This window comes from Sceloporus occidentalis, unplaced genomic scaffold (assembly GCF_023333645.1).
Source record: "Sceloporus occidentalis isolate IW3139 unplaced genomic scaffold, rSceOcc1.0.p SCAF_6, whole genome shotgun sequence".
In the NCBI taxonomy this organism is placed as follows: Eukaryota; Metazoa; Chordata; class Lepidosauria; order Squamata; family Phrynosomatidae; genus Sceloporus; species Sceloporus occidentalis.
In genome coordinates this window covers 35,827,731-35,851,141 of record NW_028316986.1, presented here as the reverse complement: position 1 = coordinate 35,851,141, position 23,411 = coordinate 35,827,731, and the positions used below count along the sequence as shown (strand labels likewise).

General features: G+C 40.1%; 1 protein-coding gene across 5 annotated transcripts in view; it reads right to left on the bottom strand.

Moving 5' to 3' along the window:
- Positions 1-23,411, bottom strand: part of LOC149310613 (potassium channel subfamily K member 2) — a 228,844-nt gene that overhangs the window by 38,980 nt on the left and 166,453 nt on the right. For all 5 annotated transcript variants that reach the window (XM_089529305.1, XM_089529307.1, XM_089529308.1 and 2 more), the window contains one exon: positions 16,120-16,259. In XM_089529305.1, the coding sequence (XP_089385431.1) occupies positions 16,120-16,259 (140 nt within the window). The remainder of the gene's footprint in view (positions 1-16,119; positions 16,260-23,411) is intronic.

Below are 23,411 nucleotides of genomic sequence, written 5' to 3'. Positions count from 1 at the left end.
GCAAAATTGTATTTCCAGAAGAATTCCCTAGACAATTTGTTTTCAAAGGAATTTCTAGATATTTTAGTTCTGTCAGGGCCACAAGAACAGTTAAGCCATGAGTGCTATGGATCCAGGTTACTTTACCTGTACCAGCCTGCATGCACTTTGCTGTCATTAATGTAAGAATGCAGACCGTACCACTTGACTACTGCCAGTATTTTTCTCTGGAATGAGCTTCCTCTGGAGGCTCATTGGGTTCATTCTTTGAAGGTCTGCAGAATAGCAATCAACATCTAACTGTTGACATTGGTCTTGTTAATTTCTTGGTTGCTAGTTTTATTTACCAATATTGTTTTTATTGAATCATATAATTTTGTATTCTTTTAATATTGTTCTTTTTTTAAAAAAACTGGCATGCTACCTTGAAATCGTTCTAGCCTTAAAGCTGGCAAAATAATAATAATAATAATTACAATTAAGTGGCTTTATAAGGGAAAGAATTTAGGGTTGGGATTACATATCCATCACCCAGTCAACATTCACATTTGGTTCTTTGCCTGGAAACGCTTGCTTTTTCTCAAAAGCCTGGTTTACACACTGTTCTTGTAAGGCAGGATGTAAAATGTTGCTGACCACTTGAGATACCTGTAGTGGATGACACTGTGCAGATGCATTGGTGGCAGTAGAAAATGATTTCTTTGCTACCACAGCTGCCATGGCATAGGCTTTCCAATGAGCTCTAACCCATGTTCTGTCAGATTTGTTTTATGTGACTTCCACCATTATCATTCTAGACTGTCCCATTTTTTTCATCACCACCAGGTCCCTAGTGAACCAGGGTGCTTACTTGGCTCCACTTTGTGGGGAGAAGGATGCTCAGGGGCAATCATATCTACTGCCTAGCCATTTCCTTATTCAGGATATCAGCTAGGGCTTCAACAGGATCACCTGACAAGGTAACAGGAAAGTCTTCAAGAGCAACCAGGAATCCATCCCGATCTATAAGCATCCTGGAATGGATCATCCTAACCACCTCCTACCCTCACCCCAATTCCACCCCTGTAGATACTCTGAGTTCCAGTGAGTATAACCCCACAAGGTAGTGTCTATGACACTAGAATGATAGAAAGTTCCTCCACACCCAGATCACTATCATCCCATCCCACACAGAAAACTCTGTCCAAAAACTCTGTCCGTGGATGACACCAGATAATACTTGTGGCAGACAGATGGTTGTCATCGAGGACATTAAGTCCTTGGCTGCTCTTGACAGAGTGGTCTCTGCATGGAGGGTGAAGTCCCCCACCACAACTGCTCAAGGGAGATCCAACACTGCTGAGACCAACTCAGCTAGATCAGTGTTACAGGTCTGATTGTTCAGTTGCCAACGTTATGACCTGAGGCTATACCTTTTAAATACAGAATATAGCCTGGTATCACCTATGATATATAGTCAGTCTCCATATCCACAGTTTATTTATGGATTCAAGCATCCACAGTTTGAAAATACTTTAAAGATGTATAAATTCCAAAAGGCAAGCCTTGATTTTGCCATTTTATATTTTGGACGTTTTACTATGTCATTGTATTTAATGAAACTTGAACATCCATGGATTTTGGTATCCATGGGGGATCCTGGAACCAAACCCCAGTGAATACTAAGGGCCCACTGTCTAGCATAAAATCTCATTCAAACAATTAGCTTTGTGAGAAAGAAGCCTGCCTTCTTTTCTGATAAACTGGTTTTAGTTTTAGCTTAGGAAAAGTTGTCAGATATGCAGTGGAATGTGAATAAATATAAGAAGGTAAAAATTGACAAGGAATAACCCTGCTACTAGGATATCAGACAACACCAGATGATAAGCCATGAAAAGGCTTTTACGTTTATCATGATCAATAAATAAAGACACTCCTAGTGTACTTGATAAAGATTACAGTTTTGATTGGATAACTGATTAATTGAATGGGCTCAGAAAAGAATAAAAAGAGCTGAGATAGAGTTCTTATCAGGTTTCTTTGAAGTCTCCAGCATCTAAAGAAAACTGTGCAATACCAGCCGCACTGTTTCTGATGGAATTGATAGACTGACAACTGCCCCAAATTGCTGAGATTTGTTGTTACTAGCAAGATGGACAATTAGGCTAGACTGAAATAGAGATATGCTTATGTAGTAATGGATGCTATTAAAATATTAACAATGTTCAAGGAAGTCAACCTTGCATGTCTGTGTAGTCACAGAAGCATGTTAGAGATGTACAGTTCCTCAAATAGATGAGAATGCATACCCGAATGGATAAATTAGCTAAGCTGTATTGTTAAGGTGGTTAAGGATATGATACAAAGGACAGAACTCTTTATATGTGAAAGCCTTTATGGAATATCAATATAATGCTTTATCAGACACTAAGGAAACTGTGGAAAGAACAAGAGCTGAGTAGAGGTATGTAGGTTCGGCCCTTAAGAGTCTTCACCAAATTGTTACTTCTCATTTCCCATATAAATATCCTGAAATTCAAGCACTTAAGAATGCTTAAAAGATATCTGGATGGTAACTCTGACTATCTGGTTTAATCGGCCAAATGCCTGTCTGAAATGGATAGAGTAAGAATGTTTCATTCAGAAAAGCCTGTATATGATTTGCTATGCATTCAATAACCTTTTCCAAAATGGAAAAGCAACATGTTGGGCAAGTAAACAAAGTACAGTCCCTCAGATGCTGATGGGACAGAAACTCCCATCAGCCCTAGTGAGCACAGCCCATGGTAAATAATTCTGGGATTTGCACATCAACAACCATCTCAAGAACTGTACATTGCCCATCCTTTCCAAAGAGTCATCACTTCACAATGTTGATATCTAGGAGACAAAGCCGTAACATATGAAAAATTGAAAAATGATTAATCAGCAGAGCCCTTCCAGACATCGTAGGTAAAGTTTGGATCCAACCTAATGTATTTTGCACATGATTGCCAGGGCAGGTAAAATAAATACTTGGGAAGGATTGTTATGTGTGGTATTGTACATTTGCAAGACATAAATGTTACTGACAATGAAGAAAAAATCCACATTCTTGCATTTTACAAAATATATCTTCTTTCCAAATTAATATTTTTTTTAAAAAAAAATTTAAAGTTATATTTTGGTTGTATTCCCATCTCATTCCTTTGTGTTTTGGATTATGAGATTTTTTACTTTTTATATTTTTAATTTTTTAAATTATTTTGCTTTTCACAAGAAATACAGCTGCCCCTTTGTATGCAGTTTCTGTATCCATGGATTGGGTCATCCACAGGTGGAAAATATTTTTAAAATATATACATACCAAAAATCAAACCCTGATTTTACCATTTTATATAAGGGATACAATTTTACTATGAAAGTGTATACTATGCGGCTTGAACATCCATAGATTTTGGTATCTATGGGGCAGGGGAGGGGGTGTTATGAAACCAAACCCCAGCGGATACAAAGGGCCCATGGTAGGTCCATATTTTGGTACACAGTTTGCCTAATTATTCAGTTTCCCAATTGACTAAAGCATTTGTGCATATCTTTCAAGCCTATGTACTTTTAATTGTGACTTTTTTCAAATGCATGCATACCTTTGTGTGTATTTTTCTTGGTTGAAATATATCATAAACCTTTGTATGAGTCTGTAAGACAAGATGAATTTTATCCATCTCAGAAGATGAGAAATGGACTTTTGTAGGGAAATAAGAAATTTGCTGATTTCTTTTCTATCCTTATTCAACATAATAATGAGTGCAATTGACTTATTGACTGCCAAAATTCTAAAACCTATTCTGAAGAATAGCTTCTATTGTTGTAACTACTTGTGTTTTGCATTAATAGACTACCGTATAGTCTAGTCATATCAACAGAAAATGATATAAAGTTTGCAGTGGAATTTTGAATGCATTTAATCAAAGTAAAAATGGGGCAGGAGATTCGAGTGAAAGGCCTTATGTAACAACTGCTCAAGAGAACATGAACAACTGACACTTAATAACAATTTATGCATATATCTGTTTAACTGAGAAAACCAATTGTGTAAAAACAGAACATTCATTCCAGTAGATTGAGCACAATAGATTCAGTACTGTTTTGTGTTACAGTGCTTTGCAGGTTAATAGCGCGTTGAGTATGTGATAGAAAAGTAATGGAAGCACTTAATGTGTCTTAATATTTGTCTCCCTTTTTGAGGGCCAGAAAATTCATTAGGAGACTGCCATGCAGAGAGAGTGGTTTTACAGGAACCCCATCCTGATCAGACCTACTTTTCATATGTATCACCACTATCACATTATGAGTCTTCATGCCCATGGTAGAAGCTTCCAAGAGGAACCAAAGCTGGGTCTTATCTTGGTTGGTACAGCCCACACTGCACATTATGGCAAGAGTCCTAGACATGGTGGCTGTTGGCTCTTCTGATGATGCTCTTCATGGAGGTCTCTACTCCTCTTGGTGCTTTTATTTATTTATTTACAAAAGCTCAGGGCCTCTAAAACAATGTAACTGGCTTGCAGCTGCCCGGCTCAAGCTTTTATTTTAAATCATATCAGGCTATTCACTAAGCCACACTGAAGTTCATGAGCAAGGTATCTTAAAGTGTCTTCTATTTTTGTTATCATTTTGTTTTGTGTCTAGACCACCCATGGTAGCCATTTTGTGAATGGGAAATACTTATTCCCAATAACAGCAATTTTGTAATGAGATCCATGAAACTTTCTCAAAATTCAAAGTGTTCCCATTCCTCCCAAAAATATAGGAACCCTTCATGCATTATAGTGAGAAAATGGATCCTTACCATGAAATTTAATAGAATTTAAACTTTATTTCCTGGACTGAATCTCCCAGTACCCACATGACCAGAAGGAGGAGCCCCCCCCCCCCTTGAATGAATACCAATCCATACCATCTGAACTGAGGACAACCACTACATTGTGACCAAATGCAGGGCTATGACTAACATGGCCATTTCCCCCTTTCTTTCTTCTGTATCATTTTTAATACTTTGCCAGATGAAGAAGCCAATGGAGCTTTCAAAGCTTGCAACATCTATAATGCGCATTTGGGTTGACCCAATAAAGGTATCAATGTTTTGTGGATTTTGGATGATATCGTACTTTGCTATATGGCCAACACAGCAACACCTGGATATGTTTTTATGAAATCTCACCTTCAACATGTTCCTGATGGCAAGTGTAATTTTTGGTTCAGCTATAATTAATTTCACATTAAATCTCCCTCAAGCAATAATTTTTCAAAATTCTCAAATTTCTTCAATTTCATGATGGAAATGATTTATGATAAAATGTTAATACTAAAATATTCCTTCAGGCTCAGATCTTTGAGTACCTAATTATCAAAGCCCTGTGTTTTAATTCCTTTGTGATCAGTCATGGTAGTGCTGATTTAGGGTTGCACCGCTTTTTGTCTCAGTTTCCTCATTTTTAACACAAGCATGGCAGACATATACAATATAGTTTACTTTATGCTGGGAATAACTACCAGTTCAGTAGGGCAGAACAGATGAGTTAATGTTTTGTTTCAGTACATTTTGGGGGGAGAGGAATTAACAAAATTTGCAAATAATATATTTGGAGTGGAAACACATTTTTTAAAATCTTAATGTGGGAGAAAAAGAAACAGGCACATTATTCTTTTTCTAGCCAGAGGTCATTTGGTGATCCAGCAGGATTCTGCTTATGTTCTTCAATCAATTCAGCAAGCTGTTTCCAGCAGTGGCCAAACAAATGCTTCCAGGAAACCCACAAGCAGTACATGAAAGTGACAATCCTCTTCATTGTTTGTTCCCAACATCTGTTATTCAGCAGTATACTAAATAACACTTACAAGGATAATGACTGTGTCCAATTTGTGTCATTCTACTGATGGAAAGCTCTGTAATTCAGAGGAAGCATGCAGCTTTAGAATAGGCAAGCTTAGGTGATCCCTTCTGCTTTTAACATACCCCTGCATCACTATCTGCACTTTCGGAAGAGAGCAAGTGAGCTGCAGGTGGTGGCAAAAATAGCTGGAGATTTCCAGTTTCCCTGCTTACACTGGCAGTACTGGATCAAAGAGTATTGCATCAATGTTGTGTCACAAAACTAATACAAGTTAATACATAATTTAATGCACAGTTGTGTACCTGAACTATCCCCCCCATAACTCTTTCCTATCTGACAGATTATGGTTTAATTCACTATAGGACTATTTCTGAGTAGTTCTGTTTAAAGACGGGTGATCCCATTAGTCTGTTGAAGCAAAAATAACTAAAATATCTGGTGGCATCTTAAAGTAGGGATGTAAATTTTCACTTATTTCACATTTTGATGTAAAGATGAAAAAAATCAGATGTTTTCTGCTAAGTGAGAATACCAGGGTCATTGCACATTTTCAGCTGAGATTCCACATCAGAAAATGGAACTATGAAACATAGCAACAGGCATCCTCAGGGACCTCCAAAGGTCTTTGCAGATGATGTCATTGCTGTGTATACAAACTCTGTAGGACATGTAGGAAAGTAGTCAAACACTTCTGTGCTGCTTCCCTTACTCTCTACCAGTCAGTAAATGACCACATTCTGGGTTGCTGCCCCTGAGAAAAGGTGGGTTTAGGGAGAAGATTTTAGTCACTGCATCACTGGTAATGAATTCAAGCCTTTGCAACCACCCAAGAACTGAGTTATATGGCATCAGTCAAAGTTAAACCATCATAATTCACCAGTTATGTGTCAGCCTTTCCCCCCCCCCCCCTTTTCTTTTTCATTTTGAGATGTCTTTTGCAAATGTTTTATTGCAAAAACAAAGTGTTTGAGCAGCAGACACTGCCAGAATCCTTCAGTTGTTAATAGCAATGGAGGTCCATCATTGTACCTAGGATGTCTGATCCCCAGAACTTACTTTTTAATACAAGAAGTTCACACACAAACCTGGAAAATGAGGGACTGTGCAATGACATCTCCAGCCTTCTCCCCAAAGTAAGGTGCAATGTGATAAGCAGCTCAACTTATCACATCATGTGTCACTGCTGCGAGAGGGCTGGGTGTGTCATCACTCAGTGCCCTCCTCTCTAGTACCTCAGAAATCCTCGTGGGGGGGAGCTGCCTGAATTCAAAGGTTTTGAATGACACTTTCTGCTACAGTGAGCCCTTGAGATGTTGCGCCGCATCGTCAATTCTTCTCTCAGGGAGGGCCACTTGCCATCTAGTTTAAAGACGGCCATTGTGAAACCTTTATTTAAAAAGCCCTCCCTTGACCCCCTAATTCGAAATAACTATCGGCCTGTCTCACTGCTGCCATTTTTAGGGAAGGTGATCGAGAGAGCGGTTGCCTCCCAGCTACAGAGGGTCTTGGAGGATACGGATTATCTGGACCCATTTCAAACTGGCTTCCGGGTGGGCTATGGGGTTGAGACTGCCATGGTCGCCTTAGTCGATGATCTCCGTCTGGGCATGGACAGGGGTAGCGTGTCCCTGTTAGTGCTCTTGGACATCTCTGCGGCCTTCGATACCATCGACCATGGTATCCTTCTGGATCGCCTAGGGGAGTTGGGCATCGGAGGCACTGCGCTCCAGTGGTTCCGTTCCTACCTCACGGGTAGATTCCAGATGGTGGAGCTGGGGGACTGTCGCTCCGACAAGAGGGCCCTCACATCTGGGGTCCCTCAGGGAGCGATTCTGTCCCCTATGCTATTTAACATTTACATGAAGCCGCTGGGAGAGATCATCAGGAGACATGGGGCGCGGTGTTATGAGTATGCTGATGACACCCAAATAGTCTTCTCTGTGTCCCCGACTGATGCAGTGACTAGGGATGGCATCTCTCCGTTCAATGCCTGCTTGGAGTCAGTAATGGGCTGGATGAGGGAAAATAGACTCAGCCTGAATCCAGAGAAAACGGAAGTACTTGTGATAGGTTCCCCTAGTCCAGGGATGGAAATTTTTCCACCTGTCCTGAACGGGGTCACGCTCCCTGTAAAGGACACTGTTCGCAGTCTGGGGGTGCTTCTGGACTCGTCGCTCCACCTAACCTCTCAGGTGGATGCGACAGTCAGAGGCGCCTATTATCAGCTTCGGCTGATACACCAGCTGCGATCCTACCTGGGCTGGAGGGACCTTGAAATAGTGGTACACGCACTGGTAACCTCTCGACTCGATTTCTGTAATGCGCTCTACATGGGGCAACCCTTGTACCAAACTCGGAAGCTTCAATTGGTTCAGAACATGGCAGCTAGACTGGTTACTGGTACCTCCAGAGCCAGCCATATAACACCGGTATTGGAGGACCTACACTGGCTGCCAATTTGCTTCTGGGCGCAATACAAGGTGTTGGTTATAACCTATAAAGCCCTAAATGGCTTGGGCCCAGGGTACTTGGAGGACCGCCTCTCCCCATACAATCCGCCCCGCATTCTCCAGTCGGGTGGGAAACAGCTTTTGAGAGTCCCTGACACGAGATATGTGATGTCTGCACATAGGGCTTTTTCTGCTTCGGCCCCACAGGCTTGGAACTCTCTCCCTGATGAGCTCCGCTCAGCCCCCTCCCTGGAGCCTTTTAGGAAAAACCTAAAGACTCACTTTTTCCGCCTTGCTTTCCCCCATGTCCCTTAATTCCACTCTTCTCCTTTTATGCTGTTGTAATGTAATGGATGTCCTTGGTGTTATTGGTGTTATTGGTTTTAATGGTTTTAAAAGGTGATTGAATGATGGATATTTTTATCGCTTGTATTTTATTGTTTAATGTGGGGGGATTTCTTTTATTGGATTTTGCTGTTTTCGTATTTTAACTGATTGTAAACCGCTGTGATTCATTCATTTATATCCTCTGGAGTTTGGTTCTAGGATACTCCATAGATATAAAAATCCATGGATGCTCAAGTCCCATTAAACACAATATGTAGTGGAGTGGCATCATTTATTTTTAAAAATGGCAAAATCGAGGTTTGCCTTTTGTAATTTTAATATTTTTAAAAAATATTTTCAAGCTGTAGATGGTTGAATCCATGCATAAGGAATCTGTAGACACTGAAGGCCCACTGTATTACAAATGTGCAATGACAGTAAACATGAATTCTATTAATTATGATGTAAGTCCCACTTATGACATCATAAATACTGAAGGGGATGCCATAGTATGTATACGGCCATTGTATTTTATGTATAATATGGGCTTTTCATCCAAAAGCCCCCCCCCCAAAAAAGAGGTGTTCTTTTGTTTGTTTGTTTGTTTGTTTTACTTGCTGAATGATCTTGCAGTATTTCAATATGCTGAAACACTCTTTTTCATCAAGTATGCCCTTTTACAAGTGTTTAAAGTGTCACAAAATACTTTGTAGTTATTCTGGGAACATACAGACACCATATGACACCATATTAAGAGGGACAGACAATACTCATCTCATCACTAGTCCCAGCTTCTGCCAACCTAGCAGTTCGAAAGCATGCAAATGCAAGTAGGTAAATAGGTACCATTTCGGTGGGAAAGTAAACAGTGTTCTGTGCAATCATGCTGGCTACATGATACAGAGTAGTCTCTGACAATGCTGGGCTCTTTGGATTAGTTACAGAGATGAGCAACGCCTCCTATGGTTGAACACAACTTGACAATCTTGTCAACGGGTCATACCTTTTCCTTTTAGGCAATACACCAAAGCATAGGTTCAGAATTCAAAATAGCAAACCGAAAGGAGACAAACCCCATGTGCTCTAAGATGGTCAACTGTTTGTTCCGTGTTTACAGTGTTTAAAAAGCCCAACACATTTCAGCTAGGCCTTCTTCAGGGGCTACAACAAATACAAATACACTTAAAATAACTGTAAACGTTTATGTCCTTGTGGGTCTGGGGATGTAGAAACAGTGGGGCATGTTTTATTGTATTGCATCTTTTATCGGGATCTGCAGCATTGTTTTATAGCACCAATTTTACAAAAAATACCAGGTAAACCTGATATATTTTACATTGATTACCTTCTGGCTGACCAGCAGCCAAGGATTACAACCAAGGTGGCAAGTTTTTGCGTTGCTGCAATAGCTTGTAGATGAAAAATGGTGTCTTAATTTTTAATTTTTTATTCTATCAATCTCATCTAGTATTTGAAGGGATTTCACCCTATATAGTTACTTGAATGTATAGCCTCCAAGCTGTATTCCTATTATATTTGTACTGTACCGTTTGCATTGGGGGTTTTTCTTCCGATTGGGCACTGTATAATATTGTACTCGTTTATATTGTTTTATGCTGGTCATCGACCATAATAATGAATTTCAAATTTCACTTAAAATAAATATTTAAAAAGATAGGACAACACTGATCAAATTATGATACAAAATTATTCTTATAGATCTTAATGAAGTTATACATACCCTTTCAGAGAAATCACTGGAGTTATAAACACTCTCCAAATTACAGGGCCATAAAGATAAAGAGACCAGACAGTGTAGCATTTCTGTATATATACATATTCCAGATGACTTTGGAAAGTCATAACCAATGAAATGTCTTGGGACAGAACACAGTGGCAAATGATGCAATCTCTCCTGTCAAATGCTCATTCTGTACATTTCTTTATATAATTATATTACATTCATACCACACATGTGTTCTGATGTATAATTTCTCTGTTATATTCAAATTAAATATTGTAGGTCCAAATCTTCATTTAAACCAACAGGCACCAAGGATTTCATTTTTAGAATCCATTCTATCTCTTTTTTCCCTTTAAATATGTTCTTTATTATTTAATAAAAGTGTTGGGCTTTTTAAACACTATAAACCCTGAATAAATAGTTGACCATATTAAAGTGGAGCTTGTCTCTTTTTGGTTTGATGCTTGGCTACGTGCTTTCAGTTCCTTATTTATACAGATTGACAAGAAACATGAGAGTTTTAACACTCCAAACCAGGTGACAGACCAGTTTAACAGCCATTTTTCTGAAGTATTGTCTATAAGAACAGTGCTGCAGTGCTGTCTTCTAGGGAAAATACATTCAGATTGATGTGTCATTATTAGATGAATGGCAGGTTTTTCTGGGAATAGATGACTGTGAAATAGTAATAGTGCACTCCTACCAGAACTTCCTGACTAGATAAAACCTACTGGACACTGAAAACACGTACAGGATCACTGCAACAATGCATCTTATAAAACATTACTTGCATTTTGTTTGAAAAACAATGAAAACAGGCTATATTTAGAAGTATGCTGACTTGAAATGAGGAAGACTCAAACATAATGAATATATTCCCTTGTTCTTAAAAGAACCATTTGTTTCTATAATCCATAAACTAAGAAACCATTTCCTTGTTCCACTCCTAAGAAAACAAACTGTTTATTAAAATCCAATGACATTTTAATTAAAATAATGTATGTCATTAAATAATGTCATGATTAGATACACATTATGTAAAATAGCATATATGTGGTAAAAGTAATACATCTGCCTGTGTAAAAGAACATAGATGCATGCATCAGAATGAGAGGAACTTAAGACATTACTCAGAATGAATTAATGGTTCATAAATAAGGGCCAAAATGTACATTGTAAAATATATAGCTGGAAAATCTAAAATTGATGGTATCCTCAATACCATCTTGACTGACAACACAGTAATATCTGAGATGGAATGTAGTCCTATGGCTCTAATATCATCACCCTTTTCTCCTGTATAGTTTTAAACATCTTTGCCTGATGAAGAAGCCAATGAGGTTTTGAAAGCTTGGATAGCGTATTTTATGCTTTTGAGTTGGCCTAATCAAGTTATCGCTGCTTTGGGATTTGGGATTTTTTTGTATTTTTCTGCACATCCAGCACAACTACCCTTGAATATGTTTACTGCATTTGAAGATGTCCCATTTAACCACAACTGAACCTTAAAACAACAGCATCTAAAGCAAGAGGGAGCTAAATGGCTAGGATTTAACTGTTTGAGGATTCTACCTCTCAGAAAGGTACAAACTCTTTCATTGGACTATAACTGGCAAGTTTTACCTAAACATCCCCCCCCCCCCCCCCCCAGATTTCACAGTAGAGAGACTCCTTGAGAAAATCAATGTTCTCTAAGAAAGGAGCACTTAGCTTTGCAAGGATATGGACAGCTGGATCTCAAGGGAAGTTACTCTTCTGTTGCTAATGGAGTTGATATTTTATTACTTGTCTTTTATTGCCATTTGTCCCTAGTCCTCATAGGGCCAGGAAGAGGGTGGCCTCTGCCTGCACTGAAATCCCTCAATACTATCTTAACTGACAATACAGTAATATCTGGGATAGAATGTAGGCCTGTGACTCTAATAACATTGCATTTTTTCTCCTGTATGGTTTTTAACATCTTTGCCCGATGAAGAAGCCAGTGAAGCTTTGAAAGCTTGCATAATATATTTTATGCTTTGGAGTAGGCCCAATAAAAGTATTGCTCTGCATGGATTTTGAATTTTGTTGTATTTTGCTGCACAACCAACACGGCTACCCCAAATATGATAGTTGGAAAAGTTGCTAACCTATATGGCATAATCCCTCAAAGATCCATATTCCAGCCAGAATCCTATTGAAGTTATAGGCTAGCATAATAGTCACTTACACTAGTGGTTGCAATATCTGTGAGCTTCTATAGTGAATAAGAGATGGCTCCTTCTGAATAACTATATTTTGGGAGATGGACACAGCTGAAGTACACTGGGACAGATCAGTACTACTTGAAGGTAGTGGGCCATGGACTGGTGCCAGTCCACACACCATTATCAGCCAGACCCTAACAAGTTTCCAGTAGAGAAAAAAAACAGTGGTAGCCAATGGGCATTAATATGGTGCCAGTCCCTGGCATACTGGGGGGAAATGCTGGTCCCCTGTATCAGATAGCTTGAGATGCACTGACTTAAACAACTGCCTGTTCCATGGCACTGGTAATTGTCAATGCCATCCTTCCCAGAGTCTTTGGCTCTGGGGAAATAGGCAGCTCAGAGCCAACAGCAGTATTATGCCACCACTAAAATTTCTGCCCTTTTCTCAGGTCAGCTATACCTGACATTTTTGCCACCATCTTCACTGCTGGAAGCATAACCATATCAGTGGAACCAACAGGATTACAGCCACGATTCCCCCCGCATCACCACACCATAACTGTAGTTCAGATTACAAATAAAATACTGATTTCTTCACCTGCAGAGTTTGGCATACATACACTATTTCAAATCCAATGCATTTAGAGACTAGAGACTTGTAATTGTCCAGTTCCCTTCTGCTAAGTGGAACACAAATTACATTTAACTGAGCCTAACTTGCTCTTAGTATTCCCCTCTAGCTGCCATCTATGTGTTCTGCTAAAGTACTGTCCCTTGTTGTTGTTGTTGCTGTTGTTGTTGTGAGCCTTCAAGTCATTTCTGACTTGTGGCAATGCTAAGGTGAACCTATTATAGAGTTTTCTTGGCAGGATTTGGTCAGAGGGGGGTTGCCCTTGCCTTCCTCTAAGGCTGAGAGATTGTGACTTGGCCAAGGTCAGTCAGTGGGTTTCCATGGCCAAGCAGGGATTGAAACCCAGTGTCCTAGTCCAACATTCAAACCACAACACCCTGCTACTTCTTAGGAATGAACAAATTAGTCATTTTCACTTTGTTGCATTTTCAGATTTTTTCAATGTCAACTCCTTTCCTTCCCAAACATAAAGAAAATTTTAATAACCCTTTCAAAACAAAATGGAATGAAATTTTCGCCATTTGCAGTGGCCACAATGAGTAAGTACAGGTACCTAGAGCATCTACATGGAGAGAGTAATCTGATTTAAAAGAACAGCACATCTTCAGACACCTGAAAAATCTGTAACATGTACAATGAATTAGAATATACTGGTAAATGCAGAAATCACCATCAGACATTATAAAGGCAGATTCAACTAGTGAGTGTTTAATTAACTGTAGCTTAAGTGGGACCACTGAGCAACCAGAAGAGTTATCAGTATGCTTGAGGCTACCCTAATGTTTGCAAAACTTCCAGCCTTGGCACCATATTAAAAATCTAAGGGGACAAGCCCTCCTCTGCCCATGATGACTAGGCATAGTCAGTACTGAAAAAAGTGGATGATATTTGGAAAAGAAAAATGGAACATAGTGAGGGAGGGGCAGGAACAGCACAAACTGCTGTTTGGTGGGGAAAGCTCACTGGAACTACAAACAGGAGCACTTCTTTTAGGAAAGCCACTATGCCACAAAATCTTCTTATAGTTCCCACTTGTTGCATCTTAACAGAGGACTCAGATGGGTTAATGTCTACCAATCTGGATAAAGAACATCCAGAACAATAAGGCAGCGATTTCTATAGTTAGGTACTTTGGGTACATTGGATATAAGTTTTCAATGTGTTATTTTTTTCCCCAATTTTTAAAATTAAAACCTGAAAGTGGCCCATTAAGTGGTTGGTTTTATGACATGTCAAGAATACTGGGATGTTAGTTGAGGTAGGGAAGAGAAAGCTGGAGGGAGAATATAGAGAGCAGCAAAATAGCTTGATTAAAATCCAAATGAAAGAGAAATCCTGGACCTCACCTACCTACCCCTGTTTCCTAGCAAATATTAGGATTGGAAGTATATTTGCGATGAAGGTGAAAAAATACCAAGTCATAAACTATGCAGCTAGGAAATTCCGAGCTTTATCCCAAGAGCAGGGAAAAGACTTGGGAAGCTGCAAAGAAATCCTATGTCTTCACTCACCCCTAAAACAACCATGAACTCTGAAAGGAAATACAAGACTTATTGTAGTTACACATCCCACTTGCCTCTGAGAATTGCTGCTTCAACTGCTACATAGAGATGTATGTTGAAAAATAAATTCCATTGATATTATAAAGTACTAAACAAATGTCAAAGCCCTAAAAAATGCAGGGCGCTTGCTGTATCCAACTGGAGATGGGATGCATCTTTCATCCCACCATTCATATATTATAAGTCCCATACCTAGGTAATAAGCTCTGCTTTTCAGCATCTGTGAATTGAGTGCATTTATCCACAGGACAATGCATGAGGCTTCATATGACACCTGGCTGCATAGGGTTCCTGAACACACTGATATCCTTACAAGGCTCTGACTGCTTGTCAGTAGTGTCACCGGGGGGGGGGGGGGATGCGGACTGCACCAGAGGAGGAGGCTGACACACAGTCTTTTGATCCAGGCAGGCAGCAGGCGGCTGTTTCTCTGGCTGAGCTGTCATTTTTCACGGACCTTGTGGGAGGGGCCTCTGGCCGGGGCGGCCATTTCCATGACTCCCCAGCTGTTTCCAGCTGGCTGGAACAGACCTGTACACCAATTCTGTTTGCTTCGGCCTGGCTTCTTTTCAGGAGGAAGCCAGGCCGAAGCAAGGAGCCATCTTGAAACAGCTGCACAGCTGCAGAAACAGCCACCCGGGGTGTGAGTACGCTCCAACCAGCTCCTGGCTTCAGCCTGGCTTTCCCCCTGAGAGAAAGTCAGGCTAAAGCAAGCAGGAACAGGGTGCACCCTCATCCCTTCTCATTGAAGCTTCCACTTCTGCTTTGAAGCCCCACCCTCATCGCACCGGGTGATACCAACATAAATACACCACTGCTGCTTGTACAGATTCTATTGAAGACAATCTCATTCAATATGTAGACCTCAGAGGGTAAGGCTTACACATTGACACCATGTCAATGCTAGGAGATGATGCAGAAGATTTATTTATTTTTATTTATTTTTTTGCTTGAGCCTATTGGAAAGGGCAAGATTCTGCCCCCTCTCTCCTCTGCAGAGTTAAATGAATGCAAACTACTTTTGCACTTTGTGCTCAGTTTGTAGCAACTGAAATAGGCTGAGGAAAAAGGAGGAAAGTGGTAGGAGATGAGAGGAACTGGAACATTTTAAGAGCAACTGAAAAGTGAGATCAATTTGGACTGTTTCTGTCAAACTGGGACAGCTGGAGGGTACCCTATAGCAATTTGCTGCTGCTGCTGTGTGTAAGACTGGAACTTTACACATTTAGATACACAGAAAGACATTATTTTACATCACTGTTTCATTAATCAAATAAAATTGTTTAAAGTAGGCTGCATATGAAAATGGTAAAGAAAAGTAATTGTAAGCAAAGTTTTCAAAACTAATCGAAACAACAAAACATTATCGAGAACTCCCTTACCTCTTCCTTTGTCTTTTTTGATATAACTCTCAGCCAGTCACCAATCATACTCAGGACAGCAGCAAAATACGCAAGGCCCACAAGGATCCAGAACCACACAACTGGTTTATAGAAATCAATATATTCAATATCTGATCCCCCTGAAAAATAAAGATTGGTGTGTTTTTAAAAAAGAAAGAAATCAAGTAAATATATGTTTACTCTCTTATATCCAACATCATCTATTCCATTCCATCATTATTTATCAGGGAAGCAGGTGCCTATTTCATTTCTTTGAACTTCTTATGAACTTTGCACAACAAAGAGCAATATGAGTAAGACAGAAATTCAACAGTAAAACTGGTAAATGAGGGCAACATCCAAAGTTAAGAACTTGTCACTTCCATTCATCGCAGTCAGTAAGATGTGCACTTTCCTAAACCTTTTCTACTGAACTCAATGGTTTGCTTTGGAAAGCATGCTAAATTATAGCTTAGTGCTACTTGCAGAAGCTGGCAAAGTTCCTGTCAGGAGTTGGGGTGTGTAGAAAAGAGAAACCTCTGTTGTAAACAGTGGTAGCTTCTCTTGCTCTCTCTTTCACTTGTTCTCCCTGAAATGGCAGAAGCGTTGCCAGTTGAGGATTGTTCCTGGTCCTGAGGTTTCTGGGCCAAAACCTGAGACTTAGGGATTTCTACTGGTGATGTAATTAAGCTTTATGCCTTAAGTACCAATCACAATTTCTCACAGCTTTTCAGTCAAACACACAAATGCATAGACAGATATGTCTGCTTGGGGGGAAAGACAGAAAATCTTAGCTAAAGAAGCTGTTCCCAGATCAAGGTGAAATGAGTGGGTTATTCCTTTTCATTGGCTTAGGGAAACAGAATATTTAATCTAGCCTACTCTGCCCTAAAGGCACCCAGATCCTCTCTGATCTTGGAAGCTAAGCAAAATCAGCCTGGGTTAATACTTGGATGGAAGACTGCCAATGAATACCAGGTGCTGTAGGCTCCATTTCATGGGAAGGAACATGCAAAACTACTTTAGTATTCCTTGCCTAAGTAAACTATGAAATTCATGGGGTCACTATAAATCAACAGGGGAATTGAAGGGACGCACACACACTTATTTGTAGCCAGAAGGTAGACACACAGTGGAATGCTCCCCGAGAAGAAATGATTTGGAGGGAAGAAGGAAACTAAATTAAACACATCACATACACACACACAAAGCATCTTTGCAAGTTGGAACATCAATTAATCCTTGCAAATTGTAGCAAGCTGCTGCACTGCCAGCTGTGTTGGAGATTTGCAAAGAACCTGCTCCTCTTGCCTGGAGATGAGCTCATCGTAACTACAGAATCTGCACCCTTGTCTCTTGCCTGGAGAGGAATCAAGGAAACTTGGCCCTCAGATGTGGCAATCCTAGCTGGCAGTTAATTTAGAAAAACAAATGACTAGTTGGCCAAACTGCATACAATGTACATGATCTAGATCAAGGCCAGCACACTTACACGTAAGTAAAAAGGAAAGAGAGGTTCAGCTGCACATTACATATTTAATGTATTATTTAGTTCAGTCCACCAAATCATACCTAACTGAAAAATTGCTGGTGCAATCCTAAAAATACTTACCTAATAGCTAAGTCCCATTGAATGGGCTTAGTGGAAATTACTTCTAACTAATGACACATATGACTTCATTGTAATATATTCAATCTCAGACATATAAGCGCCATTGCATTTTCCTTAGGTGTGCAAATGGGTCTTGTAGCACCTTTGAGACTAACTGAGCAAAAGAAGTTAGTCTCGAAGGTTCTACAAAATCCCTTTCCATACTAATTCCAGATTAACATCACTAGTTCTTCAAATGTGTCATGGAGGAAGGACTGCAACGTTTGAGTGATTTTAGAAGAACTGTTCCAGTATTGAGACTACTGAGTATTCAGATTCAAGTATCTTAAGCATTAGATCCATAGTGTATACCAGTAAAAACAGTGGTTATCTCTGATAAATAAACAGCTGGATTAGCAAAGGACCATTTTGTTCCATCCATTTAAGAGTGTGTCTTACATCCTGATTTAGAAACTGATTTAGCCCGAATATTCAAACAATTATCTTCATACTTGGTGTAACACCTCCGTTCTATTTTTAATATAAAATTTTAATATTAAAACACATACAGATGTCATACAAAACATACAAGAAAAAAAAACATCAAAAAATCTTGTCTCACAGCTATCTCACAGTGGATGAGCCATCAGCGTTTGAAGCTCAACATGTCCAAGACAGAGCTTCTTCTCTTTACTCCTAAGTCCACCCTTCCACACTCCTTTTCTGTCTCTGTGAACAACACTTCTATTCAATGAGTCCAGCAAGCCCGCAGTCTTGGTTTTCTCTTTCACTTTTCTCTGTTGTGTATCCCTCAGATCCAGACCACAGCCAAGGCTTGCAGATTCCTTTACAATATTGCCAAAATCCGACTATTTCTCTCCGACTCTACTGCCAAGATCCTGGTCCATGCCTTAGTGATCTCATGACTTGATTACTGTAACATCCTTCTGGCAGGGCTTCCTCTTTCACACCTCCATCCTTTAATTTCTGTCCAGCATTCAGCTGCATGCATTATCACATCCGCCCACCGCTCTGACCATATCTCTCCTTTTTTGGCATCCCTTCACTGGCTCCCCTTCCCTTTCCGCATTCAGTATAAGCTCCTGCTGTCCACGTTTAAAGCCCTCCATCGGCTGGCCCCTCCTTACTTATCAGACCTTCGTTCTCCTCACCTTCCCACTCAGGCCCTCCGTTCTGGTAGTCAAGGTCTACTGTACCAGCCCAGGATTTCCTCTGCCCCATCTCGGATTCGCCCCTTTTCACTCGCTGCCCCTCACTCCTGGAACCTTCTTCCCCCCCAAACAAGAGCCATCACTTCTTTAACCAGCTTCAAAACGGAGTTGAAGACCATCCTGTTCAGAGAAGCGTTCCCAGGCCTTGCATAATTGTCACTTGCCTCCCTGGAAGAAGATTAACCATCCATTATGAAGCCAAGCCCTCCCTCCAGTACATCTGCCTTGGTCCAGGCCTTGGAGGTAGAGAGGAACTGCTGGACCTCTTACCCTTTCCCTCCACCACTCCCTTCTCCTTCTGTGACATGTCTTTTTAGATTGTAAGCCCGAGGGCAGGGAACCATCTAACTAAAAAAATTGCATGTACAGCGCTGTGTAAATTTACAGCGCTTCATAAATAAAGGTTAATAATAATAAATACCCTCTCCTACATCACCCAGTAACAATCCCATATATTACCAATAACAATCTTACATATTCATTATGTATTCTTACATATTCATTTATCTATTTCATTAACCTTATTAAATTGTATCACAGACCTTTCTTATTTTACCTTGCCACATTGTTAACCTCTCCCACTCATCCGACCATTTTCTCACATACCACTTCCATTCTTCTCATCCCTTCCTTTCCCTTCCCTTTCTGAATACCTTTCCATTACCTTTCCTTCCTCTCCTTCCCATACTGTACTGCTAACCTTCCAACTCTTTATCTCCCATCCACTTCTGCATTTTACTATCTCCTTTCTACCTACTCCTCTCACCTCTTTCTCCACCTTCTTTCATCTACTCTTATGTTCCACTCACATACTCATACCCTCTACACTTACTTATCCCTTCTTCGTACTAATAATATTCAACCCATACAAATCAGAGCAACCTTTAGTGGTTTGCAGAAAACAATCTTGCTGAATGTGAAGTTGAAGGCTTTCACGGTTGGCATCCATAGTTTTTTGTGGGTTTTTTGGGCTATGTGACCATGTTCTAGAAGAATTTAGAAGAACAAATTCTTCTAGAACATGGTCACATAGTCCAAAAAACCGACAAAAAACAGTATTGTTCAAAATAATGTGATTGGCCAATAAACATTTTGGAATGAATTAATCTTGGGAAGAAGGATAAGTGAATTTTAAGAATTTGGGGAAATTTACTCATGTAAACATGAGGCAGATGATACTTTTTCTTCTTGCTAAGGAGAATAGTCAGTTTTATTCTTTGAGCCCACCAGAAAGCTCTTGAGAACTATGCTACATCAAAAAGTAATGCTATGGAGCATTCTCCCCCAGGAACATAATCTTGTAGGGCAACAATGCATTTTTAAAATATAAAACAAAACTAAAGAAAAAGGCTGATATTTAAATACTGTTTACAAAAGTTGCCAAATACTCTCCCTCCTCACTTTTAAAGAGGTTAAATGGTCATATGAACAATGGAGAGCGGGAAATCTGGCCCAGCTTTCAATTTAATAGCACAGGCAGAGGCACCTCCAGTTCTACATTGGCCCGTTACAAATGGGCAGGAAAGTATGCGCAGAGCGCGTACTAGGGTTAGAAAGATGCCATGAGGACATCACGACCATGCCACCTCTATACGGGGTGGAGCGGACGTGACGTCCTCGCTCCGCGCCAGGGCGCTTAGTGCACCCTTAGCGCGGAGCAGGAAGGAGCTCCATTTCGGAGCTCCTTCCTGGTTTGGTCCGCTGGACGCAGCCTTCACACAGCTGCGCCCAGCGGACCAAAGGAGAAAGGGGCCAAACGGCCCCTTTCTCTTCCTCCTCCCCGCCGCCGCAGGGTGTCCTTGGGGCTTGAAGCCCCAAGGACACCCCTTTCCAGGCTGCGGGGAAGGGGCCTTTTGCCGCTTCCCCGCAGCCTGAAAAGCGGTGGATCGGGGCCTCAGCGGCTGCCGCTCTGGACACTGAGGCCCCAATACAGCGGGGAAAGGGGCGGGTGCAGCCCGCCCCAAACGGGCGGTCTGTAACCCGCCATTGTGATTGTTAATAAGGAAGTTCTTACACTGTAAAAAGCTGAGAAACACTGGTAAGTATTAATGTACATGCCTGACTCTTCTGTGAAATCACTGCAATCTGTTACATAACGTGGCTCAAAAGTACAGCATGATATAACAGCAATATTTTCTTTAAGGTCGTGTGAGAAATGATGGGTGTTGGAGTCAAACAACACCTGAGGGATCACAAGTTACTCACCCCTTGCCTAGCATGTTAAAAGCAGCAGAACAATTTTGCCTGAAAGTGAAATTGCTGTCACTTTTGAGTACAGAAGCCAATGTGGTGATTTCATTTTTAAATGGAAGTCTTTAGGTCCTTTGTTTATTTTCTTTGTTCAAATAGGGTTGTGACTGATGCATTTATGGTCAGTGATAAGAAGACAAATTGTCACACCAAGCACTGAGCATGTTTTATTACTGCACAGCTCTGGGAAGCAGTACTGTCCTTAATTACAAGTTGAGAGTAGCAAGACGACTTTGACAAACAATACAAGACATAATGCAATAAGGGCAGCAAAGAACAGCCAAGCGCCATTGCAGGGAGGAATGAGAAGTAATTTAGAAAGGTGAGGATGAGATGTACATAAATGAGTACAGGCAACCTATGTGGTTTTGAAAATGAAAGGTTACTGAAGGAGAAAGTGAATAAAAGATTGTAGGTGGGGATGTCATACCTTTAAAAAATAGGCTGTACTAAGGACAGTTAAAAGGTCTTGTCAAATTTTCTCAACGATCCAGTACAGAGTTAAGGGTAAGTCACATTTTCCTACTGTACTTCAGATTACTCACATTCACAGAGTCAACCTTCTATCAAGACTTGCAGAATGATGATTATGATTAAGACGTTAAAGAGTCTCATCTCTGATCTTGTACTTTTGATTGATGTCTGTCTGCGCACACCTCCATATTTTCTAAGTTAAGCAATGTCACCTAGTGGTAGACAAAGCTGACTGCAGTGACAAAGGCACTTCAGGTCCCAGGAATTTTGAGGTTACATGAGGCTAAATGTGTCACGAGTGTTTTATGTTGCTTTTAGTTACAAGCTAAACAATTTCATTGACTCCAATGCATTAGTGAAATTGTTTAAGTCTTCTTCTTAACATTCTTGGGCCACTGCTGTGGTCTACAGCCAGCTGGCAGTCTTATAATCAACACCAATATACTGAACATAAGCACTGCAGAAGCTGTTTAATGCAGAGGCATATAAACACAATGATTGGCAGCAAACTTTCAGATGATGAATGGGACATACTCTGCTGTTAAATCTTTCACCCCTACCATGATTAAAGCCTAGTTACTTCTTCTAGGCTTTTGGCACAGCCTAATTCTAGATTCAGGAATGGCTGCAATGATTTTGAATTCAGTGCTCTTTATAACATTACTCAAGCAAAAAGATCCTCTATTTTGTTTTTGTTTTTTAATCATCTATGTCACAATGTTGTTTTTCTAAGGTGAAACTATAGGGCTACCTATAAATTCCTCAGAAAGTTTAGGGTTCTAGATTCTAGAATTTTAAACAACAATTCTAAATTTGATAAGATTGCTCTTTCTGGATTTAAGACTAAAAAATAGAGACTGAACATTTAAAGTAGAATAGCAATGTCCATATCAACCACAGGAGGCTCAAGTTGTAAAACAAAAATTAGAAACAATATTTAATAATAATAATAATTTGTTTTATTTATATACCGCTATTCCAAAGATCATAGCGGTGAACAGCAAGTAAGCTAATTAGCAAGTAAGCTTATTTGCCCCCAACAGTCTGGGTACTCATTTTAGCGACCTCGAAAGGATGCAAGCCTGAGTCGAGCTTGGGCCCTTTCACTGGTCTTAAACTCACAACCTTGTGGTTTCAAGTGAATGGCTGCAGTACAGGCATTTAACCACTGCGCCACCAGGGCTCCATTTATCTGTGGTTGGCATCATTAGTAGTTTAAGAAATAGAAAAGAACTGTTCTGCAATTATGGATGAGCACAGCAATTTCCTGATATCCTATATAGAGAGAAGACTGAAAACTTATAAGGTCTGAGCAACAAACAGTGGTGAACCAAAAACTGGAATCAACAGTTGAGCCAGGAAATCAGAGCCAAAGAAAAAAGCCAGTCATTAGAGGTCCTTAGAGAAAACCAAAGAAGATATATACAGTGGATCCTTGTTATACGCTGGGGTTTGGTTCCAAGATCCCCCGTGTATAACAAAATCCGTGTATGCTCAAGTCCCATTAAGTATAATGACATAGCAAAATGGTGTCCCTAATAAAAAATGGAACATCAAGGTAAATTTATACTTTTTTGGAACATTTTCAAACCGTGTATGCTTAAATCCGTGTATAAAAAATCCGTGTATAAGAAGGGCCGACTGTACAGGATGAAAAGTAGACCACAAGAACAGAGAAATAAACTAGAATAACAATGAAGGTCTTGCTGTTAGGCAAGGTCACATCTCAAACAAAATGGCCTATT